Genomic DNA, 23614 nt, shown 5'->3' on the forward strand with positions numbered 1-23614 from the left:
TATGTGTGAGTGTGTGTGTGTGTGTGTGTGTGTGTGTGTGTGTGTGTGTGTGTGTGTGCGAGTGTAGTGATTGTGTATGTGTCAGTGTGTCCGCTTCAGATGGGTGAGAATGTGGATGATCGAAAAGGTGGAACAAGTAAGGAAACGGACCGGCGAAGATTCAAAGTCGAGGGAGACAACTCAAAAGACTCTGACGCGACCGTAACGCAGGGAGAATTGCGCGACGGGTTTCGTACTTCGCTCAAAGTGTTGTCTACCGGTGGGTTGTGAGCTCGTGGTGGCGTGGTGGTAGAAAAAAAAAATCCTCGGGATGCACTCCCGCTTTCCTCGCGCTGGCCCGGGAATCACGCGCCATTGAGGAGCGATACTGTGCATGCGCCCTGGTCGCTCGCCTCGCTCGGACGATAAGAACAGCGGCGTGGCGTCGGCCTCCATTTGCGAATTCGTGTTTAGGCTCGAAGAATCCACCGAGGCCTGCGGACTCACTCGACGGCACGCAACAGTTGGGATTTGCTGTAATTATATTAGTCGTCGGAAGAGCAGCAGCGGGTATATACAAGCCATTGAGAGGTAGGTGTTGTTGAAACACCCCAACTTTTTTAACTTGTCAGGCCTTTGCAGCGAGGGGCCCTTCTGTGTCCGTGTGTGTTCCTCGCAGAAGATGTGCTTGTTTAACAACTTGAATTCCCGGCGAGGCATTGTTTATTTTTTTTACCAAGAGCAAAGTTGCTGAACGGGTTGGAATGGAGCACGTCGTTGTGTTGCATAGCCCGGTACAGCCGAACCACGGATAAAAAAAAAAGTCAAGTTAACACCTTTCTTTAGTAGGTTCGGTTTCGTGTGACACAATACAGCAGGACGACGTCCACACAAGGGAGCGTGTCACTCCGTAGGCGAGCCGCTTTGATCACATGCAATATGGCAACGGTGTAACTAGTAGGCCCACTAATTGTGGCAAGTTCGCATGTTATTGTTACAATAAGGGCGGTGTTTTTTCATGCACGACCTTGTTTATATCCCTATTTGTTGTTTTTGTTTGTAGTCATGTGTGATTGTGTCATGGATCCGTGTTTTTTTTTTTTGATGTGTTGCTATGACGTTAATTGTATTAGGGGAGAGAAGCACATAGCCAAGTTGGTTCGAGGGTTATTAGGGAAGAGATGAGCTACTGGTCGGTGGATATGAATTTTAAAAATTGTCATGAATGCATATCGACTCTTTATTGTAACAATGGCGTCTGTTATGCTGGGTGTCCACATTGTACACGTTCTTTAATTATGAGCATATGCATACATTGAGTACTTTCCAAATGAATGTTTATGAGGTCAAATGTGTGTTTTATTTGGTCTTCTGACACATACTAACCCATATATCGAGCTTTAGCAATGAACAGATCATTCAACAACCTAGCAACATTGGTTTTATATATATATATATATATATATATATATATATACACACACACATACACACACTATATCAGGGCAAAAACAATAACCCCATGATGCATGTCAGAAAGCACATTAGAGTTTTTACCTAAATACTATTACTGTTCCAGTAAGACAACTCATTGGTAATAGAGTAACGCTCAACTAACCCTAATGGCAAAACCTCACAACCTCATGTAGTCAAGGTATCAGTAGTCAAGCATTGTTATGATAGCCTGTCGATTTCACAAGATGGCAGTCTCAGCTATTCTGTCAACGGGGTCTCAATCTTCATTTACAAAGTGGGTTTAACTTTTGTATAATATTAAACCATGCAAGAACAAGACCAAAATTAACTTCAGCTGGATAGTATGACATTTCATTCAAACAATGTGTTGCTCGGGCTTATTTAAGTATACAGCATAAAGAACATGCTACAACTAGTTAAAAAAAATGGTTCTATAAATGTATATAACAATGTTACCCTTTTAGACAGAACTGTATTAACATATACTTAGTGTGAAATTGCACGTGTGTGATAATGCATATATTTCAGTTTGAAATAAATCCTTTATTTTCTCTCTCTCCCCCGCCCCCCCCACCCCCAACAGATGTTAGATAAAGTTGAACTGCTGTAGCGGTCATCAAGGCCCACCTGTTACCCCTAAAGCCCCCACCGTGGACGGGTGTCTCCGGAACTCTCTTCATGATGGACCTGCAGCCTGCCGTGTCAGTCCAGGTGGGCGCCGACAGCAAGGAGCCGGCTGTCACCCTCACCGCACCCTCTGCACCTGAGCCGCTCAGTCTAAAACCCTGCCTCTTTAACTCAGAGCTTGTGGAGAGCCATGCTGTGTCTGTGACCAACACAGACTCCATGCCAACCCTTCCTTCCTCGCCTGCTGAGGCATGCCTTGCCAAGCTAGCTACAACCTCACCCACCACCTCCACCGCGGAAGGCACCGTCGTGGACAAAAGCCCTACTACCTCAGACATCGCCTCGGCCTCGGACTCCCTCGCAAGCACCGGGACGAGTTTGGCCGAATCGACAACTACAACAATAACAACAATAACAATGGCGGCGGAAGCAGTAGAGTCTTCTTCGCCGCCTCCTGCCTTCGTGGCTCTGAGCGTTGACCCGTTCCAAAAGGGCCACTCTCCCGCCGTGCTGAGGTTCAAGGGCATCAGCGTCACCCTGGAGAACAACAGCGTGTGGAAGCAGTTCCACTCCTACGGCACCGAGATGATCCTCACCAAGAGCGGCCGCCGCATGTTCCCGTACTGCCGGTACCGGCTGTCGGGCCTCAACCCCAGCCAGCGCTACAGCCTGGTGCTGTCCATCGTCCCCGCCGACCAGCACAAGTACCGCTGGAACACCAAGAAGTGGGAGGTGATCGGAGCCGCCGAGTACCAAGCCCAGGGGCTGATCCGCGCCTTCCCCCACCAGAACTCCCCCTGCCTGGGCTCGGAGTGGATGAACACCCTGGTGTCCTTCTACAAGCTGAAGCTGACCAACAACATGAGCGACCAGGAAGGACACATGATCCTGCACTCCATGCACCGCTACATTCCCCGGCTGCACGTCATACCGGTGCTGGACGGGGACGGGCCCACGGCGGACCAGCCCGTGATCAAGGGGCCCGAGAGCATGACGTTCACCTTTCCCCAGACAGAGTTTGTCACCGTGACCACGTATCAGAACCCCTGGATCATACAATTGAAAATTAATCACAACCCCTTCGCCAAGGGCTTCCGGGAGGAGGGCATCCATCCCCGCCTGTTCAAGCCCAAGTTGGGGGACTCTCCGGGGACGAAAGAGGCCCAATCGCCGGTCACGAAACCGGCTGAGGACGACGACAACGACGGCGGAGCCATGGAGATCAGCATGGAGAAGACGCCCGTTGCCTGGTGAGTGTTGGTTTCACACTCGCGTGTGAGGAAATAGTGTGGTGGTTGTTGTTGTTGCTACTCCATTTTCACTGCTCAGACCTAAGGAAGGAGTTAAATAGGACACAACGAAGATGTATGTTCACCAAATATGAAAAACGTTTGTCGCGTGACGACCACTACATATTATATGTACAGTAATCTCTGTGTTCTGGGTTCCGTCTGTACTCCTTGTAAAGGGATCGCATGTGCAGTGACCATGCATGTCTTGTACATTTTGAGACCGAAGGAGGCCCCGTTGTACTCTGCTTTTGACAAAAAGAAAAGTGTTTCAATGCATACATTTTTGTCCCTTTTTTTTATGATGCAGGCCCATTTGGCTCATAATGCAGCTCTCGTAAAGTTACAACGGGAACCATTTATACATCTTTTGCTTTTCAAAAAAAGGGTTGTTTTGAAAATCTGTTTGGCAACATTCCACTACAAGGTTTAGTAATGTTGCATACTGCCCAAATTAATGACCTTGGTTGTTTATATCATGTACTAATGTATTTATTGAACAGAATTAACATAGTCTTATTATGCCATACTTATTTTCTCATCACTAGTAGCAACAATACAAAAAATAAATAGAAATTAAAATGGAAATCGAATAATAAGAAAAACCTTAAAATCGTCCCACTTTAAGAGGATCAGTATTAGTACTCTGTAATAACGTTACGTATCCTTTGGGTTAAATGTTCAATTACACAGCAGCAAAAGGCAGCTTCGTCATCAGGATCCAACTGCCATTCTGGACTATATTAGCCCATCAATAATAAACTCAATCCAGCGTCAGCGAGTTGGTTAGCTGCTACAGAAACCCCCTGGACTCCACTGCTAAGCAGAACGCAGGCCTGTGTTTTAGCCTCGTTTAGCCTTTTCTAGCTAGCGGGGATTTCTGCGTTGGGGGAAGTGAACTGGGCTTGCCTGGGTCGAGATGGAGCCTGACAATTGACATCGATTTTTCCATCCCCAGCTTACTTCGCTAATAAATTAGCATTCATTTAGCATTCATCTTTTAGCGTGAATCCCCATCTAGACTGGCTAGTCGACTCTGAATTCATTACTCTAGTACTATTTGTAAGAAGCGTTAGATTGGGTTTTAATCAACGCTATGCCCACACCTCCATGGCAGTGGAGGGCAGATAATAAGGAAACAAGGGCGTTGATAAAGTGAGGACTATGGGCATTGTGATATGTGTCTGCGTGCGTGCGTGTGTGTGTGTGTCAGACCCACGCACGTGCATGCCTGTGTGTTTGTGTTTGTCTAATCCAATGGTGCGTGTGTGGGTTTGTCACACCCAAACGCGCTCTTGTGTGTTTCTGTGCCTCCGACCCAAACGCGTGTGTCCCACTCTGTGTGTGACGCCCGGTCTCCTCACACTAATCAGACGTTCGTTTCCATTGGCTCACAGCACCAACATGTCCCCCCTCCCGACCCCTCTCTGCGATACACCCGAGCCCCACGAAGCGCAGCCCGAGGCGGCCAGGACCCAGGACCCCGTCGTCCCTGTCCCCGAGGAGGCCATGGAGGTGGTCCCCACGGAGAGGAGCCCCCCCACCGGGCCACCGAGCCCCACCGGGCCCCCGAAACGGCCCCGTGGCCGGCCCCGCAAGAGGCTCAGCCTGGGCATGTCCCCTTCGGCGGGGGCGGGGGCGGGCCCCGGCCCCGGCCCGTTGCACGCCGTGGAGACACGGTCGTCCAAAGCGCCGGTCGTACCGGAGGACTCGGACGAGGACTACACGACCACGCCCGCCAGCTCCAGGAAGAGGAAGAGGCCCAACAAGAAGTGGGGCAACTCCCGGGGCCGGGCGGACGGGAGGCCGGGCGGGGCCGCGGTCGCCAGCCCGGCGGTGGCGGTTGCGGGCCCTGCCCAGCCGGAGAGCGACGACGTGGAGGGCCTGCTGTTTGTGTCGTTCACCTCCAAGGTAAGACACCCGTGGCCCCCTCGGCCATGTCTGTTCAAGGGGAGGGGGGGGGTCTCTGTTGAACAAGACACTCGCTCACAAAGACACTCAAAGGATGGCCGTTTGGAACCTATTCCTGGTATCGTTCTGTCCCATTGTGGCCTTAACGTGAGGTTTTTGTTGTTGTTGTTGTGTTTGTGTTTTCTGGTTGTTGTTCAATATTTTGTGTTTTCCCCTTGGCAACAGGAGGCTCTTGGGCTCCACCTGGGCGACCGGGGAGCAGGGAACGACAGGTCCTCCTCAGCTCAGGACTCTCCCGTGTCTTTAAGGGCCACGCTGGATCCAACCGGTGCGTAACATTTAACGTATCTTCGCCGCCTTCATGTTCTCTGTCCTTGTTCATAATGTAGTGATGAATTAAGTGATAGTTTATCGGTTAAATAATGTGTTTGATAAGAGATTTAAGTTGAATTAGCTAGTTGCATCGATCTGATCTCCGTGATGAAGTGAAACGAGATCACTCAAATGAAGTGTAGGTCATTGATTAATGACCTCGTCATAGATTAACTCCCATAGTAGCGCGGGCGTCTAATGTGAAAGAAAACTCACGTCACCACTAGCACCATGGGCCTATTCAACAGAGTACTACCATAGTGGAAAAGGTTTTATGGCTGGCAGTAGCAGACTGCCTGAGAGTTTCAAACGTTGGAGAAATGTGACCGAATCCAATCATAGGAATAGATAGAAATATTGACAGATATAGATCATCTATATCTGTTCAATTGCGTAACAGGAGAGACTAGCTTACCGAACTCGGACGTAGACAAACGCAGAGATCACGAACACAGACCGCCCTCTCGCCGCACCTCAAATTCGAGTGTAAGATGTGTTTTATAACGACAATTATGTTTGTTGTAATTTAATGATCATGCAGAGTCGACTCCCAAGCCCTCATCCATGTTATCGCATTAATACTATAAATTAACGAAACGCAAGAAGTAAAAATGATTGGTTCTTCATTCCTGTCAAACAACACAACATGAAAATGTAATATTTTTGTTCAACTGTGTTAAGCCAATTAGACCGTCCGCATTTTTCGCCCCGTGGTTAGTGCCCGCTGAAGTGGGGCTTAAGTTGAACCACCACCTTCTAAAGCCATTGATTTGAATACTCTAGGAGGTCATCTGCCCCTCCCCCGCCCCGACTTGCCCGGACTTGGCAACACCACCCCCCTCTCCCCGACAGGTGAGTCTCCATGCTCCATTTACATCACAACAGCCAGCTTCTGGCACACATCAACATTTAAATCTTTTAACAAACTGAAACCCCAGTAAAATGGCCTTAGCACCAGCCCTTTTTTTTACTACTAGGAGTGTAACGGTACACAAAAGTCACGGTTCGGTACGGTACGGTACGGTTAACAGTTAAGGGGAACATAAAAAAAACTGCTTGTTTCTCAACCCGTAGATAAGCAGCAATGAAAACCCCAATAAATTTGTTTCTGGCATTTGCATTTCTGAATTCCCAGACAGGGGTTGTTGAAATAGTGTAGTGAGCTGGGTTTGCACACCTTCCACAGCAACGGTGATAATAACACCTGGATGGTGCCTTTTCAAATGCGTTTGCATGTTAAAGTGCTGTACATAGACACAGAGGGCCCTCTCCATAGCCGGAAAGCCTGTCGGAGACCCTCTCCGTAGCTTACGTGAGAATCCAATATTTGTAACTGTCCGCCGACGCCATGGACCTATTGGTTGACGCAACGGAGACGGCAAGGGCTGTGATTGGTCCTCAAAAAAATAATAATTTCCTGAATCACTTCTTCGGTTTGACTGTGCACCTTAAATACTTTGTACATTGTTTACTTCGCACCAGGACCAATAAAACACCAAATAAGATTGGAAAAGCTTTGGAAGTTTATGTACACCACTGCATACATGGTTTGTGGTCAACATATAAGATCGATCGGGCGGAGTTGGAGTAGTAGACTGGCTACACGGTCCGGGTGGAACTCCGACTTCAAGTTTTAAATTCCGCGTCGCAAAACAAGCCTTTACATTCGCATTATTAACGCTATGTACACCACAATTACGAACCGCGGTACACCTCTGTAACCACACCGAAGTGCCTGTACCGTGACGGTTCGGTACAAATACAATGTACCGTTACACCCCTATTTACTACATGTTTTATTATTATTGAAAATATTATTGTTAAGCTCTACCATCTGTTTCTAAGAAAGGATACAAACTGGGCATGAATAGAGATGAAAATGCTTGACCTTCATCCAAATGATACTTTTATAATATAATTCTAAATTGGCGGATGGTTAATATTATCCTCCTATTATCTCGTTTTTTTGCATCATCCAGAAAAATCCAAACTGCCGGTATTCTCCATTTCACGAGCGACGGCATATCTTTCATTTTTGGCCGTTAGTCTACAGCTGGTGCGCCTCTTACTATTTTAATGACACTCATCGTGATTAAATGACCCAGCTCTTCATCCAGCCCCGCAGACGCTAAACCCAAACAGAAGGCAGTGAAGTTCTGAGTGCGTTCAAGTCCTACTTGATTCACTGAACACTATAAAAGGGCCAACGGTGTAGCACTCGAGCCCCTCACGCCACGTAGCGCGCGCGCGCACGCGGGCGGGGGGGGGGGGGCAGCAGAAGCCATCGCAGTGTAGCACTAGCAGTAGTTGTGGGGGCAACGGCTTGTACCCAATGCTAACGCTAGCATCTGCTCCCGTTCGTCAGTTGGCGGAGCCGCGTTTGTGTCGCGGACGGGGAAGACCAGCGACCTGACGAAGATAAAGGGCTGGAGGGACAAGTTCATCAAGCGCAGCAAAGAGTCCTCCGCTCAGCAAGATGGTAGGTTCCTTCTTTAACCAGGTTCCTCTTGTTCTCAAACGAGTGTAGCTTCGACTGTTCCACATTGCTAATAAATGAGCTGCTGGGGCTCACCGGGTAGAGCGCTTAACGACGTAGGCAAGGTCCTGAACGCTGCGACCCCGATTTGATCCTGCCCGTGGTCATTTGGTGCACGTCCCCCCCATCACCTCATCTTCCCCCCCATCACCTCATCTTCCCCCATCACCCATCCCTTCCTCTCTACTCCACTCTATAATAAAGATACTAAATTTGTCAGCCAGAATGAAGCGTACAGCTATTTAACATACTCCCCTCGCTACACCTCTTCCCCTTAAATCCCGTTTCCCCCCCCCCTCCAACAGGCTCTCAGAAGGACCTGTCGGCCTTCTGCAGCAACATGCTGGACGAGTACCTGGAGAGCGAGGCGCAGCAGATCAGCGAGCGGGCCGCCGCCTTCTCCGCCAGCACCGAGGCCCCGGTGGCGTACCAGCTCCCCGAGAAGAGCTCCAGCTACGTGAAGACGCTGGACAGCGTGCTGAAGCACCGCAGCCCGGCGGCAGTGGCGGCGGCGGCGGTAGCGACGCCCAAAGCTCCCATGCGGGCCAACCGACCCTGTCCCCTCTCCATGAAGCCCCTCCTCTACTCGGTGCTCACCTCGCCGGCTCCTCCTCTCAAGATGGACCGACCGGCGGCCCCCAAGGCCAAGTCGCCCAGGCCCAAGCCGGCGACGCCCAAAGCGGGTCCGGACGCGGCCAAGAGCCTTGTGGCTCAGGCCGGAGTCAAGGCCTTACCCATCTCCCTGTGGTTCCCGGCGGATAAAACCTCACCGGCTCCCGCCTCTCACGGGTAAGGGCTCTCTCAAGCCAAAATTGTACCACCTCATCGTTCGACGTGATTGTCTGTTGACAGGCGGGTTTTAAAAAACATTCTTGCTCATGTTGCCAAAGACGAAATAACATAAACCCGATAACACTTGTTTTTACTTTATATTTGTATTGCATTGAATTTAGCTAGTAAACTGAGTGTTTAAAGTGTATCATAGACTAGCTAGCATGTGTTAATACACTCAAATCGCTAAATGCGATTAAACAACTAAATTCAAGACAAATATAAAGTTAGCAACACTAATAAATTTCATTTTTAAAATAAGTGTTATCTGTTTAATGTTATTTTGTCTTGTGACGCTCAATGAATGAGCGCGAATGTTCATGAACCTTCCGACGTCATCGTTCGATGCGATCGTCCGTTGCCAGGCAATGTTCGAAGCGATCGTCCGTTGCCAGGCAGGTTTTGAATTTTCGAACATGGTTTACGTAGGCGGTAAAAATTTTCACCCCCGGTACAATTTTGGTGTGACAGCTCGTTTCCGTATGCCTTTATTATTATTATTTTTGCTTCTTTTCTTATTTTCTCCTCCTGTGTACGTGTTGTATTTTTGTGTCGCCACGACAACGCCACAACACGAGACGCGATCCCACGGAGGTCTCGAGACCCCGTGTCGTCGGGGCACCCAACAAAAACAAAACCCGAACCATTAAAAAGGAGAGGGGGGCGACCCGGCCACTCGCAGTACATCCTACAGCGTCGGCCTCCCTGTGCACGACGTCTCATTATCCGCTCGGATCGAGGAGCTCCGGTTAACAATGTAGGTCGCGCTCCTTTGTCCCCCCCCCCCCCCCTAGATCCCAGGCGACCAGCAGCATTAGAGCGGTGCCGGCCTTCAAGATGAGTCCGGGCTGGGGCCTGCTGCAAGCCCACCTTCAGGGCAAGGGCCTGTCCAAGTTGCAGCTTCGCATGCTGGGCATGGAGGAGACGCTGGAGCACCAGGGCGTGGTTCGCACCAGCCTCACCCACGAGAGGCTGGACTTCGCCCTGTCGGCGCTGCTGACCGCCACGGTAATGATGCGCTGCGCTTGCGTTGAGTTTGGAAGAGGGGCTTTTGGGCGGGACGCTTGCATCTGTGTCCCGGTTGTTTAATGCGATTTTTGATTTAGATTTTACTTGAATTCTTGAGAACAATACCGATACCGTCCACCATTCTACCAAGTAATATCATCAGAATTGTACTGACAACCCATAAAATCAAGCTTTCAGAATGAATGAGTATTAGGTCAAATGTGTGTTTTAATTGGGTGTTCTGACACATGTCAACACATGTATTTAGCTATAGCAATGAACAGATTCAACAACCAAGAAAACTTGGTTTCATATATATCTACACACTATAACAGGGAACAAACATTAATCTCTTACGCTGCATGTCACAGAGCACATTTCAGTATTAAGTTGTTCCGAAGTTCTTAACCCCACTTATACGCCACTTCAGTTAAAACTAAATGTAAATCATGATTATGCATCCAATTAACCAGCCACAAAAATGTACAGGACCAACCACAACCACTCTAAGCCACTCTTCCCTCCCTCCCTCCCTCCCTCCCTCCCTCCCTCCCTCCCTCCAGATGAAACACAAGCAGCCGTCGGCCGCGGCCCAGTACACCTCGGCCTCGGGCCCTGCCTGCGGCCAGGTGTACTGCCGGCTTGGTTGCGTGTGCTCCAGCCTGGCCCGTGTCAACCGGGGCCCGCTCCACTGTCGCCGGCCCGACTGCATGCTGGGCTGTGACTGTTTCAAACGCAAGATCGTCAAGCAGCTCCTGGGAAGCGAGGACGAGAAGCCACCGGAGAGCCAGTCGAACCCTCTATACGGTAAGCTCCTTCGATCGCCAACGTGTGGCGTGTTTTCAGTCCAACCCTCTATACGGTAAGCTCCTTCGATCGCCAACGTGTGGCGTGTTTTCAGTCCAACCCTCTATACGGTAAGATCCTTCGATCGCCAACGTGTGGCGTGTTTTCAGTCCAACCCTCTATACGGTAAGATCCTTCGATCGCCAACGTGTGGCGTGTTTTCAGTCCAACCCTCTATACGGTAAGATCCTTCGATCGCCAATGTTTGGCGATCGAAGGAAAAAAATGTCAGAAATCGCTCAGCCCTACTGCGTAGCGTTATCTGAAACGTAGTCGCTTTTACGATCAGGGCCAGTTAACCTAAACCAGTAGTAGTTGTAACACTGTAGAAGGAGGAATTTCTCTTTTATAGCCACAGATTGTGTTTGCTTCCCTCTTTCGGAGTGTAATTAAATAGTGGAAATGCATACTTTTGGAAGAAGTGGCGGTGGGACGAACGCAACTCACCTTCTTCCTCCTTGTGCTTCTGCTGTTGCAGCGGTGAAGAGCCTTCAGCACGAGGTGCAGCCGAGCCCCGGGTCCCACTGGGACCGCATCTGGCACAAGGAGCTGGCCCCGCCCGACCCGGAGCCCCTGTACGCTCCCAAGAGCCTGGACAGCATGTGCTACACCTCCAGGCGCCCCGTTTACCAACACGTCCAACCGGTAAGAGCACGACCCCAGGGAGACAGGGGGCCACTCGACGCCGCTCAAGTCCCTGTTGACTCTGTCCTGCCCCCCACCCTTTTGGATTTTAGTCTGTTTTATGCTAGCTATGGGTGGCTAGCTATACTAGCTAAGGGCGGCTAGCAATGCTAGCTAAGGCCCAAGGGGCTGTTAATCTATTTAAATGGTCCCAATTTGTCTAGATGTTAAATTGAATCTAATCTGGATATTTATGAAATGAGGGTACTCGTCCATCATAAGAAATATATAGTAGAATAAATTGAGTTTTCAATATGTTTTATTTATATTGGGGGATGAACGGGATGTGTATTCGTAATGAACGGACAGTGTCCCCGGGGCACAAATCAGTACACACTGCGGACCGATCAAAACACCCTTTATGGTAGCTTACCTACTAATTTACTAGTTTACTTACTAGTTATCTACTAGGGGTGTGCACGGGTACACAACGTGTACACTTGTAACCGGTTAGTAAATAAAAAAACACTGCGCCATTGTTTCAATGGGAATCGCGACGGTCCATACTTTCAACATAGTTTACATATTTATAATTCGAAATTCGTCCCAGCCTTTATACCACGGATACTCTAGGGTCCATAGCATATAACCGCTTTTTCTGATTACAGTTTAATGTAACAGTAGGCTGACAACATCCTAATTAACACTGCAACTGCAAATTAACCGTACGGAGATAACCATGGCAACCGGTCAAACAAATGTTCTTTTTTGCGATCGTTCTGCTCGCGCATTCGCCGTGTTGACAAACAAATAATCCCCCTATAGCGCGACTGCGGTTCGCTTTAAAAAAAGAAAATACTTTTTTCATTAATAAAAAAAACGGTTAACCGTGTACGCGAAAAAAACAGGGGTTGTGTAGCCATTCACAATGTTTTGTAACCGTTCACACCCCTATTATCTACTAGTAAGTAAGTTAGTAAGTAAATAGATGATTTAATCAAAAAAGGGATTGACCTGCAGTACACTATTCCTTCCCACACACTTCTTTTTTTTTTCCACAACCTAACAAAAGAACACACACATTTACATGTTAGAAAGGTTTTCTCTTGCACTAACAACAGACGGTTGGGCGACTAGAGCTACAGATGGCTACCTCACTGTAACGGCTGTTTATGGCCGACTGGGAGATCGAAGGCCAAATCAACTCTTTGATTTCATGTTGATAAGACTCGTCTAAAGAATAGTTTAACCATTTCACCACTATTATTTGTTTATAAATCAATGTATAACTGTTCTCCCCCCCCCCCCCCCCCACACACCATTTTAGATACAGGAAAAGGACAAGGACCCGGTGTATAAGTACCTGGAGAGCTTGATGACCTGCGCTCGTGTCCGGGAGTTCAGACCCTCCATGAAAAACCCCTCCAAAGACACCGATTCTGCCAAGGCCCCGGTGGCCCTGAAGGGCACGGCCCCAGCCCCGGTGCTTCTTCCACAGCCCAAGAAGGCCTACGTCCCGGCTAGAAAGTTCCCAAACATCATATTGACTTTTAAAAACACAGGTAAGGTCCAAAATGCACCGGATCAAACTAGCTCATAATGTGGATTAACAGCAGAAGGTTTTTATTGGCCTCGTTATTTTTTTTTCTGTGCAGCTTTATCCCAGTGTGTGTCCATATATACATATTCTTATTCTCCAACTGAAAACACAACCACGACGCAGATATTCTATTTTTTACTTTTTAATCGAACGCTTCACTTTACCGTCAGATATTCTGCAGTTTATGCTAGAGCTGAGCGATTTTTTTTTTTTCTTTTAAAAATTCCTTATGTTCTGTATTATTTACTAAACCAGCATTAAATCATTCGATAGTATGACCAAAGCAGCATTGGATTATTTGCAATGCAATGTTTATTTTTTCGCAGCCTTCGCGTTTGGCAAATCGCCTTCTATTGCACATCTCGATGTCGGTTAGAATTAAACCAATCGTTCAGCCCTACTTCATACCATTGAGGTCCTAGTCGGAGGTCACAGTGTGTCACCGAGAAGAGTTCCCGGCTGGTCATGACCCCTCACCCGTCCCCTTCCTGCTCCGTCCCTTCCAGGGAAGAACTGCGCCGTAGACAACGACCCCCTGGACGCCCAGCAGATAGAGATCCTGTCCGAGTGCCACTGGGACGACGACCGCAAGCTCATCCTGGGGGCTCTGTGTCAACGCATGAAGCGCGGCAACCTGGCCATCCCCTTCTGTGCCGGGCCGTACCACGTCTCCCTCATCGCCAAGATCCTCAGGCCCATGGCCAACGGCTCCACCATCAGCTACAAGGTAGACATCCACCCGTTCAACTGAACCACGCGAGTTGATTTTGTGATGGCTCGTTGTGATAAAGCTAATCAACATCACATCTGGTGGGGAAGCAGAGGGCCCGTTTTGTTCAGAAAACATATTATTCAAAATGATCTCATCTGTTGTTTGTCGACTAATACAAAATGCATAATGCGGACCGTCGATTGGTAAATGAGAGGTTTCAGAATTGGTCGGTGCCAAATTGTTTTTGGCAAAACATGTGGCACTTTGTCCCTTATTTAAATAAAATAACCAAACCCTTTCCCTTCCCCAGATGCGCATCTGTAGGCTGAAGGCTGCCAGTGAGGATGAGGAAGATGCGGACGACACCTCGGACGAGGAAGAGGTCGACGAGAACGACTCTGATGACGGGGAAATTCACAGCAGCGGCAAGGAGCAGGAGGAGGAGGAAGAAGAAGAGGAGGAGGAGGTGAAGAAGCAGGCGTCGAGAGAGGAGGCCCTGATGGAGGATCCCTGCTCCCCAGAGACGGAGCAGATGGGTGTGACTCCCTTCCTGAGCCGCGTGTTGCCCGCCGGGATTCTCCAGGCCAGGAGGAAGCCAGCGGGGAGCAACACTGTGGGGCTAGTCCAGGTCAGGCACCGACGGGGCTTGGATGGGGGGGGGGGGGGGGGGGGGGGGGGGGGCGGCATCAGTAGGATGTTTCATTTAGAGCATGCAGACCACACCAAAGCCGTCGGGCATTCTGCACTATAGACGCACACGATTTTTGTTATTTTCTGATGGCAGGCATGATGATATAAGGACATGTTTTGTTGTAGACAGTTTTTTGCCGGCACGTTGCATGCTTCTCCCTGTGTCGTTTATCATAAGTAGAATATAACCTAACATCTTAATGAGTAGCAGTGCCTCTGAACCCTGTGTGGCCACGGTGTTCCATTTCAACCGTTAAACCGAACCACTCGTCGTTCCGTACAGGTGAACGGCAAATCCTACCCTCAGGCGTGTCTGATGCTGGGCCATGTGGGGTCGCTGCATCCGGCCAATCGCCTCGCGGCATACGTCACGGGCCGCCTCTCCGGCGCAAACCAGCCCCAGAAGAACCCGGTCCCCCCAGCCCAGAAGACCCCCATTCCCAGAATTCCCCCTCGCCCTGCTCCAGTTGTGAAGGAGGAGCCGAAGACCAAAGCCAAAGCAGGTAGGCTCCTGGGTCCCTTGTCTCTATTGCCCCTTGTGCTGTGGCACTGCCAAGGGGTCTTAGCACTTAATGTACGCACTTATTGTATGTTGTATTTAGTTATAGTACTTTATGTAGCGTCATATCATAGCTATCTATGTTGAATACGGTGAATGGGTTAACCTAGCGATTGTTAATGCTTTTCACTTGGTTCTGTGAACATCCTTATTGTACCGACAGCGATATATTGTTTCACTTCCTTATGACAAATGTATTTATTGTAAGTCGCTTTGGATAAAAGTGTCTGCTAAATGCCCTAAATGTAAATGTAAATGCCTTGGAAAGAGCTAGGAGGCAGACTCGGCTAATTGATAATTTCACACACATATTTATTTACAGCGCTCACACAGAATAAATGTTAGACTGGGTACCATTTTCAGAAATGGCAAAACACATCACATGTACACAACTGAAGAGCGTACTACGTGGACCGAGGCTCGTGGTGACATCATCGCTGCCTAGCCCCTTCATGGCCGCCGACGGCTTGAGGGAGTTTGTTTACTCCCTACATACGACCTACATATGACCCAAACCATTGGTCTTACTCCAGGGGAGTTCACCAACTTGAACTAGCAACATGGAAATCGTGGCCATTATGTTAGCGGTGGGTACACAAGTTCCCATACGACGATATCATCAAAATAGGAGCTATATTTGTCACGAAGCAAACGTGTAGTTATCGCATAATAAACACATTATGCAACGCGCAACGGTTGTAGCTCACCCCTCCAATTGCGATCCACTTGGATTATTCCCGGTGGCTTCACCCGCTCTACAGACCGATGAACCGTTGGGATATTTTGCATCCGTTGTCCACGTGGCCGATGTTAACAGGCCCGACGCACCGAAATAAACTATAAACACAAGAACTAAAACAATTGTACACACATCTTTGTACAAGTCGAAAGACAAAAATGACCTATTACACATAAAACATATGCTTAAAGTATAACAACAAATGGAAAACCAAATTAACCAGCCAAAATAAAATGAAAGATGGAAGCAGCACGGGGCAGGGATGGAACACGTACGACCGTCGCCGGGTAAACCGGAGTAGCAGAGTAGTGTGTGTGTTAACGTGAGCGCAGTATTGAAGCCGTCGTGGTTGTCCCCATCTCTCCGGTTGCCTTAGTTACGGAGAGCGATGTGCCCGCGGCCCACCCCGCGCCCCGTCCCGTCACCACCTTCAGGACCCGCGGGCTGGGCTCCACGGCGCCGCCCTGCAGCACCTCCTTCTCCTCGCCCGTGTCCATCACCGTGTCGCGCTCCCTGAAGGAGCCCAGCTTCCTGGCCGAGAGGGGCACCTACTCCTTCCGGATCTGCCCGCCCACCGCCAACCAGGGCCCCGCGGCGGCGGCGGCGGCCGGCGGCCCCGCCCGCCACCCGGCCGGGGTCTCCCTGCCCGGGGGGTTCACCCTCATCCAGCTGCCCAAACACGGGGCCAACGGGGCCCTGGCGCTCCCGGTGGACCCGGAACGGTTCCCGTCCGCCGCGGACCGCGGGGAAGCCCCGGTGAAGATCGAGGTCTGCCCCGATGCCGTCGCCCCCGGTAACGACGCAGACGTCGAGGCCCGCGCCGCCGCAGAAGACCAATCGGGCGCAAGCGTGCTCGAGGCTGGCTCCTCCATCCCCAAGCTCGAGTGCGACGAGAAGATGCAGTCGGGCGACAGCGACGACTCTCTGAGGCACGAACCGAAGACGGAGGACAGAGCGGCAGAGGACGAAGAGTCGGGGCAAGGGTCCTCGGACTCGGACCGCGAGGAGGTCGGAGATTTGAAGGTAAGAAAGTCGTAGTCCTGATTTTCTTTGTCTAAATAGTTTTGCCTCTCTAGGGCCGTGATCTCATAGAGATAACAGATGAAATTGAGGTAAGGACTTCACCATCTTTTTTTTCAAATTGTAGATTCTTCCTGAAACCCAGTAGACGTATAGCTGGTTAACTAAGTGTGTACTTGGTTGACACCACATTTACATTACAAATGTTCTGATTTTCTACAGTACGACTGTATTCAAACTGCACACTGTTTTCCAACTGCATACGCCAGTATAACTGGTTCACAGTGAAACAAGCATCAAGTGATGATTCCCCTAATTAAGGGGTGAAAGAATTGCTGGTGTTGCATAAATCATAAGCAATTGTTGAATCATTGTTTGCCTCAGAAGACCAATGTTTGAAGATGTCTAAACCTGGAGCTCTGTGCTCACTCCTCCAGGAGGAAGGTGGCTTGGTGGACGTGGAGACGGTGGAAGATGTGCCGGTGGACGTGGAGACGGTGGAAGACATGACGCAGACCATCGATGAGCTGAGGAAGTCCGTCGGTGCCTCGTCCCGTAGTTTATGGTAGGGATGTGCGATTAATCACATTCTGATTGCGATTTCGATTATTGGGTCAACAGCTGGATACATATTTGTATCCAGTATTATCTATATTATTTTCGATCTTAACTTTTCCTACCTTTTCAAGCAATTTGTGTTGTTTATTTTTCAAAGTTCTCTGTTACAGAGCTTTTCTTCTTTTAGAAATGCTGAATTAATGCGCCATGTTCTCAACCACAAAAATAACCATTTCAATGATGGTGTTTTCTATTTTTTTCTAGTGAGACTGGGTGTGTTTGTGTGAGCTGTAGTGCCTGGGACATGGAAAGCAGGGCAATGGCAAAACTAACAATTAACCAAGTCTTACTGTGTTTCCTTCTCCTTCTAGGGATTCTAGCGAGGAATCGGGATCCTCAATGGAGTCAAAATCAATGGTAAGGGCACTTTTCCATCCATGGTTGTTGGTCTTATGTAGTTCACTCCCTTCATTTTAAAGCCCCAAATATCTTGTGTTGTCTTTTTATGGCTCTTTCATAACACCAAAAGGTAAATAGTCGACTGGGATTCACCATTTCAAGTAATGAACAAGTGTCCTTGTCATTGCATTGTCCCATAAACATGGGACCATGACACATCGTAATGTGTCTTAGCGCCTGCTTTTATCCCTACTGCTCGGCTGGACTCCAGCACAGCTGGCATTGCTGTCCTTGAGTTGGTAGTGGCTTCTTGTATTTCCTTTTCAAGTCTTTGTTATTGGACTGGTTTGGTTTATCCCCGCCTCCAAAGGCGGCCTTCATACCCTGATCTTACAGTGACTGGAAAGCCTTAACTGCCGTAATTCTAGCCGTCCGCCCGTGATCCGATCAGCCCACGAGCCCTCTGAGCGCGGTGGGAGCAGGCTATCGTATCACTCGCCTTCCACCGGTTGCCTTGACTGATTATCATTTACAAGCGGCCCTCGGGCATCTCGTTCGTAGTCCCCGGAGCTCGCACGGTGTGTCTCGTCTAATCATGTCACCGCCGCCCACTCCCCGCCACAGCCCACCCAGCCCCCGGCTTTCGCGGTGGAGGAAGAGGAGGAAGAGGAGGAGATGGAGGAGGAGCCTACAGACCTGGCGACGGGCCACAGGAGGAGGCAGCACAAGGTGCTGGAGAGGCTGCGGCGCATGGAGCAGCGCGACCTCTTCATCAAGTTGCAGACCCTCCTCCGCACCGACCCCAAAGCGCCCAAGCTCCGCCTCCTTTCGCAGGTACGTCACTAAACGCAGGAAATGGTGGAATCACGTGATTCTTATCTTCTGTGATTCATATTTATAATGGAAATATTTTTATATACTTTTTTCTTTCTTTAGTCCTAGGTTTTCCTTTGTGTGTTTTAAATTATTTATCAGTTGATATTATTTTCTCAAACAGAACGACATGATCTCTTGCACCTTTCACTCTGCTATCATCATGTCATAATTAGCACACAGTAGACTCGATAATTTCCTCAAATGAGCACTCCTATGTACTAACCAAGAATAAATATGAAATCGGCAATCGCTTTAATAAAGTTAATTTATAAAAAAAATATTTACTGTACCGGGGCAAATATGTAGTTGGTTTTGTGTTCCACTCTTAATGGGAAATGTGTTTTGTTCAAACTCCCAATGTTGGCCTATATTCATGCTTTGATGAGCAAGATGCCTCTGAATTCACTGGAAGTCTCTTCAGATTACTGTTGACTGTTTACTGACCTACTGTACTTGAGTGGTTATGGCTGCACTGACTTTGTTTCGCAATGCTAGATAATATGCTGAGAATGCGCTACTTTGTGTATTTCAGGCTCAAACTGAGATCAAAACCCTTGTGGAGACCTCCAAGGCTCTGGAAAAGCAAAAGAAGAAGCTGTGCGAGATGCAAAAGCTCTACGTCAGGAGGATTTCCTGTTTGGCTGGTATGAACGTTTATTCTTGCATCCGTGTGGCTTCCCGTGTTCGTTTCCACGAATAACCAGCAGCATAATGAAGTGGATCAAATGTTCCTTAATTACAAGAGAGGATTTGTTATTCAAGAAAAACCAACCAATGAAAACACTAACGAAACACGATGTCTCCCCTCAACAGGAAAGCCCGAAGACCTCATCAGACACAAGCTCAAAGAGGTCTACGAACGCAAGCAGCTGCTCAACGGTCAAAAGAAGGGCCCCTTCCCTCTTAACAAATCGCCCCAGCTTGGTGGGCGAGGCCACGCCCCGCCCCCTATGAGGCCTCAAGCCCCCGGCATGGCCCCGCCTCCAGGCCCCTCCCACACACCTCCCTGGCCCCCACGCCCAAGGGGCCCGGTAGCCATCGCCCCGTTCCCGTCCGCGACGCTCCCGGCCAGAGGCAGCCCTCCTCGCTGGCAACCTAAGGACCTGACTCAAGGGCCCAGGGACCAGGTCACCGGCCCCCACGCCCGTGAGAAGAAGCCCAAAGAGAAGGCCCCCCCGAAGGGTGCACTCGTGGCGATGGCGCCGGAGCCCTCCGACGGCCCGGAAATGACTCTTCCGCTGATCCGCACCAAGACGGGCCGGATCATTCTGCCGTCCTCTCTGAAACCACGTGAGTTTTTCGTCCCACCGTACAGTTTTATCGTAACCTAAGGCTTAGTTATGGTTCCACGTTGACTCGACGCGAGGGGGTTTACGGACCCGTTGCATCCCTGCGGACTCTCCTTGCGTCCACCTCAAGAGCCTGACGTGCGCTTTCCAAAACTGTTAACCTTGCGTCGAGGCGACGCAGCAGCGAGGGCTGTGATTGGTCCGCTCACTAAGACCCGACGCCCGAACCGAAACGGGTTCACGACTGCGTCGAAGCGTCTGCGTGGTCACTGCGTTGAGTCGACGTGTAACCGTAACCGAGCCATTATTAGCTGCAATTTTAAATACGCATTTTACTGACTCGTTGTCTGCCTTCTCTCCTGACAGTGGGGCAGGGATTTTACACAATCACAATCATGGAACCCGACAAGGAGAAAGCGGGTAGTAGCGTCGAGCCGGGGGAGGTGGTCCTACCGACCCCCTCGGACCCGAACGCGTCCACAGACCAAGCCTCCAAGCAGGACGGCGAGACCGGAGAGGAAGAGCCCGACTCGTCGTCCCCCACGGGGGACGAGGCCACCACGCCGCCGAAGCCCGTGTCGCTGGGGTCCAGGAAGTCCATGTCCCCGCTGGTGGAGATCGCCCGGCTCAACAAGTCCATCAGCACCTCGTCGGCCAGCCAGTCGCTGCTGCTGCGGAACGACGGCGGCGGCGGCGGCGCCCGCGAGAGCAACGGCACGTCCCGCCTGAGCTTCAGCCCCTGCAGCCTGGTGTACGTCCCGCTGGTGCAGGACCCCGCCAAGGACGGGAGCCCGGGAGCCGGGGAGGCCGGTCCGTCGGTACCGCGCCGTGGCCGGGGGAGACCTCGGAAGCATCCCCTGGTCCCAGCGGCCAATCAGACCGCGGACGACGCGGCCTTGGCCGAGTCCATGGAAGCAGGAGAAGGAGGAAGCCCGGACAAAACGGAGGAAGAGGGGGACAGCCCGGTTCTCGTCAAAAGGGGCAGAGGGCGGCCTCCGAAAAAACGCCCCCTCGAGGAAAATGACCGGTACGGAGGCAGTCCCCCCGTGAAGGCAAGGGAGGCTGCGCCGAAGAGCCAGGGCCGGGGCAGGCCCCCAAGGGAGGTGTGGCGGAGTCCCGACAAGGCCAGGTCCACTGGGACGGTCTGTAGCCCAGACATGGACCAGGAGGGGGGGACGGGCAGCGGCAAACGGCCCCTTACCCGCGGGGCTCTCGGGAAGGACTTCCCCAGTGCCAAGCGGAGGTCTTGGATAGACGTGGAGAAGGAACTTGGACTGGATTAGCCTGGTTTCTATGGCGGTGGTGTTGTTGTTTTGGTACGGTCTCTATGCAAGCGGACGGACACGGGACGATACTCGCGAGGGGGTGCTTCCTGTGCCACTGAAACCCGACCCCCTTTTCTGGACCCTCGTTGCTCTCATTACCCAGCATGCAGCTCAATTGTTCAACCGAGTTTTTACGTCGACTCAAATCACAGGGAACCGTGAAGACATGAACGAAAACACTTCCAAGAGGTGCCTGTAGGTGATGGTACCGTTTTCATGTTGGGTCTCAAACATCCAACGCTTTTTGTCCCATTTGACATTTGAAGCTTTGCGTTCAGACACTGGATTCAGTAACGTGTTTGGTAAAGTAATGTGTTACGGAAACGTATAGTCCCATATTGGGGTGCAAACACTGGTATATCCCAATCTATCAAAGGTGAATCTCTACAGCTGTTGTGTATCTTTCCTCAGTCCTTAATGAGGATGATATTATGATATGATATTTTGGTCGTCGTCATGTTTTTCATTGCATTGTCTTGGTCGAGGGAACATAATGAGTTATCTGAATTACAGTAAGGAGATTTAAGGTCAAGAACTGTCTTGAAAACGTCTTGGACGGTACTTGCACACCACTAAACGGTCACATACAAGCAGACTTTGGGTTGCCATTTATTATTTTTAACAGCATCTTGTAATTTTGTAAGGCTTCTGTTTTGGGGCGGGGGGGGGGTGCATTATTCCTCCATATGTTATTTTATTTACCAATCATGAATTAAGTTAGCAGCACTTTATTTGATTAGTTTAAGCAATCCGTAATCTCTAACAGCTAGGCAGTGTACTGTTTTGTCTCCAACCCCTTAGCCTCTCTTCCCCATGTTATTAAGAGTTTTAGGACGTTATAGCTTCAGATAGATGTGTAATGCTTTATTATTAATAATGAAATATCTTTCTGCTGTAACCTAATGTTTGGCAATGCATCCAAATGAACTGTTCTCAACGTGTGTGTGAATGACCAATTATTTGTACAAAGAAACATTTTTTTTCTTTTTCTCTCCGTTTGTGTGTAATTATTTTTCATGAACTCCGAAGTTGGTGACAAGATTATGTGGCCTTGGAAATAAATAAAATGAATGTTTATTTTGAATTACTGCTTAACAATGTGGTCTGCGTCAAAGCGTTTGTTTCAGCGATCGCGGCAGATGTTGATTGGGTTTGAAAACAAGATTTGTGTAAAGCAGTTGCTCAAAGTTAAAGTCGGGGTCGCCAACATCTTGAGTTAGAAACGGTCAGGGGCCAAACATGTTGGGAATAAATGACTGCTATATGTAGCCTACTTAACATGGTCGTACATTTCCAGCCAAAATGCAAAGACCGTTTGCAAGTAGAAGTTTTCTCAAGCTGTCCTCGGGGTGGTTATGTAATTTAACGCAGGAATACACTTACAAATGATTCCATTCTATCAGTGTAACGATCGATTTCACATTTGGACGTAAGGTATGTACATTTGTAGCGTATACATTGTCCCCATGCTTCGCCAAGTAGGCTATGACTGGCGCGGAAACAGACCACGTCATAAATACGTCACAGCGTCAGAGTCACAACAAAGCCACAATAGTATCTAATATCTAAACAAACTCCACATAATATATCATCTGCCTGTGTTGGTGAATGCCAGAGGAAAGGATTGTCTGGTATAGGTATGGATGTGTGACTGAGTTGGTCATGTCCACTATATCAGAAACTGGGGAACTAGGAGGGACAGGTGATACATTTTGTCACTCCCATAGCAAATAGCTAAGACCATTTTATCAATCCCATTGATAAAATAACCAATACAAAGTTAAGTTTACGCTTAGCCAACACCTTCAAATATAAGCTTTTGGATTACTTGATCCCATCATGCAAGTTCCCATGCAGATATGCCGTTTGCTCTATTAACTATAATATAACCATAGCTCTATTCATTTGCAGGATTTTGAATGCTACGATAATTATACAGAAAGGCCTCGAACAATAGCATCGTTTTACTTTTGTAATCACTGGTCGGGTAGAAGACGGTCTACGGAAAACAACCTTGCTTTGACATTCAATTTTCATTGCTGGTGTGGTGTACTACGGCTTCAGGGATCCCCTCAGCCTCCATTCGAGGCCAAGCCCAAAAGAGTGTTATTGTTTACAAACAGAAAATAGATCCGTTCGACCTTTTCCGGACACGTGCTGGCTTTGTTCGATTCGGGTTGACTCGGCCCGTCAGCCCGTCAGGGCGGCCGGGATTTGGATCTCCACGAGGGCGCCACCCGCCAGGAGGTGGGTCTTGAACTGGTGACGCGCTTCTTGAGCGCGACACACGCGCACGCACACACTTGTCATAGCCTGTCGTGAACTTTGAGTGATGCGTTTATAAACTT

The 23614-nt window shown here is 49.4% G+C and overlaps 1 protein-coding gene across 1 annotated transcript; it reads left to right on the forward strand.

Moving 5' to 3' along the window:
- The first annotated feature begins 1 nt into the window (after nt 1).
- On the forward strand, nt 2-22361 carry mgab (MAX dimerization protein MGA b). Its single transcript, XM_030345457.1, has 21 exons — nt 2-570; nt 2039-3332; nt 4769-5282; nt 5508-5610; nt 6438-6506; nt 8020-8133; nt 8496-8979; nt 9816-10029; nt 10593-10836; nt 11354-11520; nt 12827-13061; nt 13606-13826; nt 14122-14439; nt 14785-15004; nt 16176-16822; nt 17257-17384; nt 17749-17794; nt 18401-18610; nt 19185-19296; nt 19466-19942; nt 20308-22361. The coding sequence occupies exons 2-21, from the start codon at nt 2134-2136 to the stop codon at nt 21222-21224; spliced, it is 6639 nt and encodes a 2212-aa protein (XP_030201317.1). The 5' UTR covers nt 2-570; nt 2039-2133; the 3' UTR covers nt 21225-22361.
- The last annotated feature ends 1253 nt before the right edge of the window (nt 22362-23614 follow it).

Source organism: Gadus morhua, chromosome 21 (genome assembly GCF_902167405.1).
Source record: "Gadus morhua chromosome 21, gadMor3.0, whole genome shotgun sequence".
NCBI classification, from domain to species: Eukaryota; Metazoa; Chordata; class Actinopteri; order Gadiformes; family Gadidae; genus Gadus; species Gadus morhua.

Coding starts and splice junctions, on each gene's coding strand:
- mgab (XM_030345457.1), top strand. CDS start 2,134: ATGATGGACCTGCAGCCTGCCGTGTCAGTCCAGGTGGGCGCCGACAGC. Junction 5,283..5,507: donor TTGTGTCGTTCACCTCCAAG/GTAAGACACCCG, acceptor CCTTGGCAACAG/GAGGCTCTTGGGCTCCACCT. Junction 13,062..13,605: donor ATTGACTTTTAAAAACACAG/GTAAGGTCCAAA, acceptor CGTCCCTTCCAG/GGAAGAACTGCGCCGTAGAC.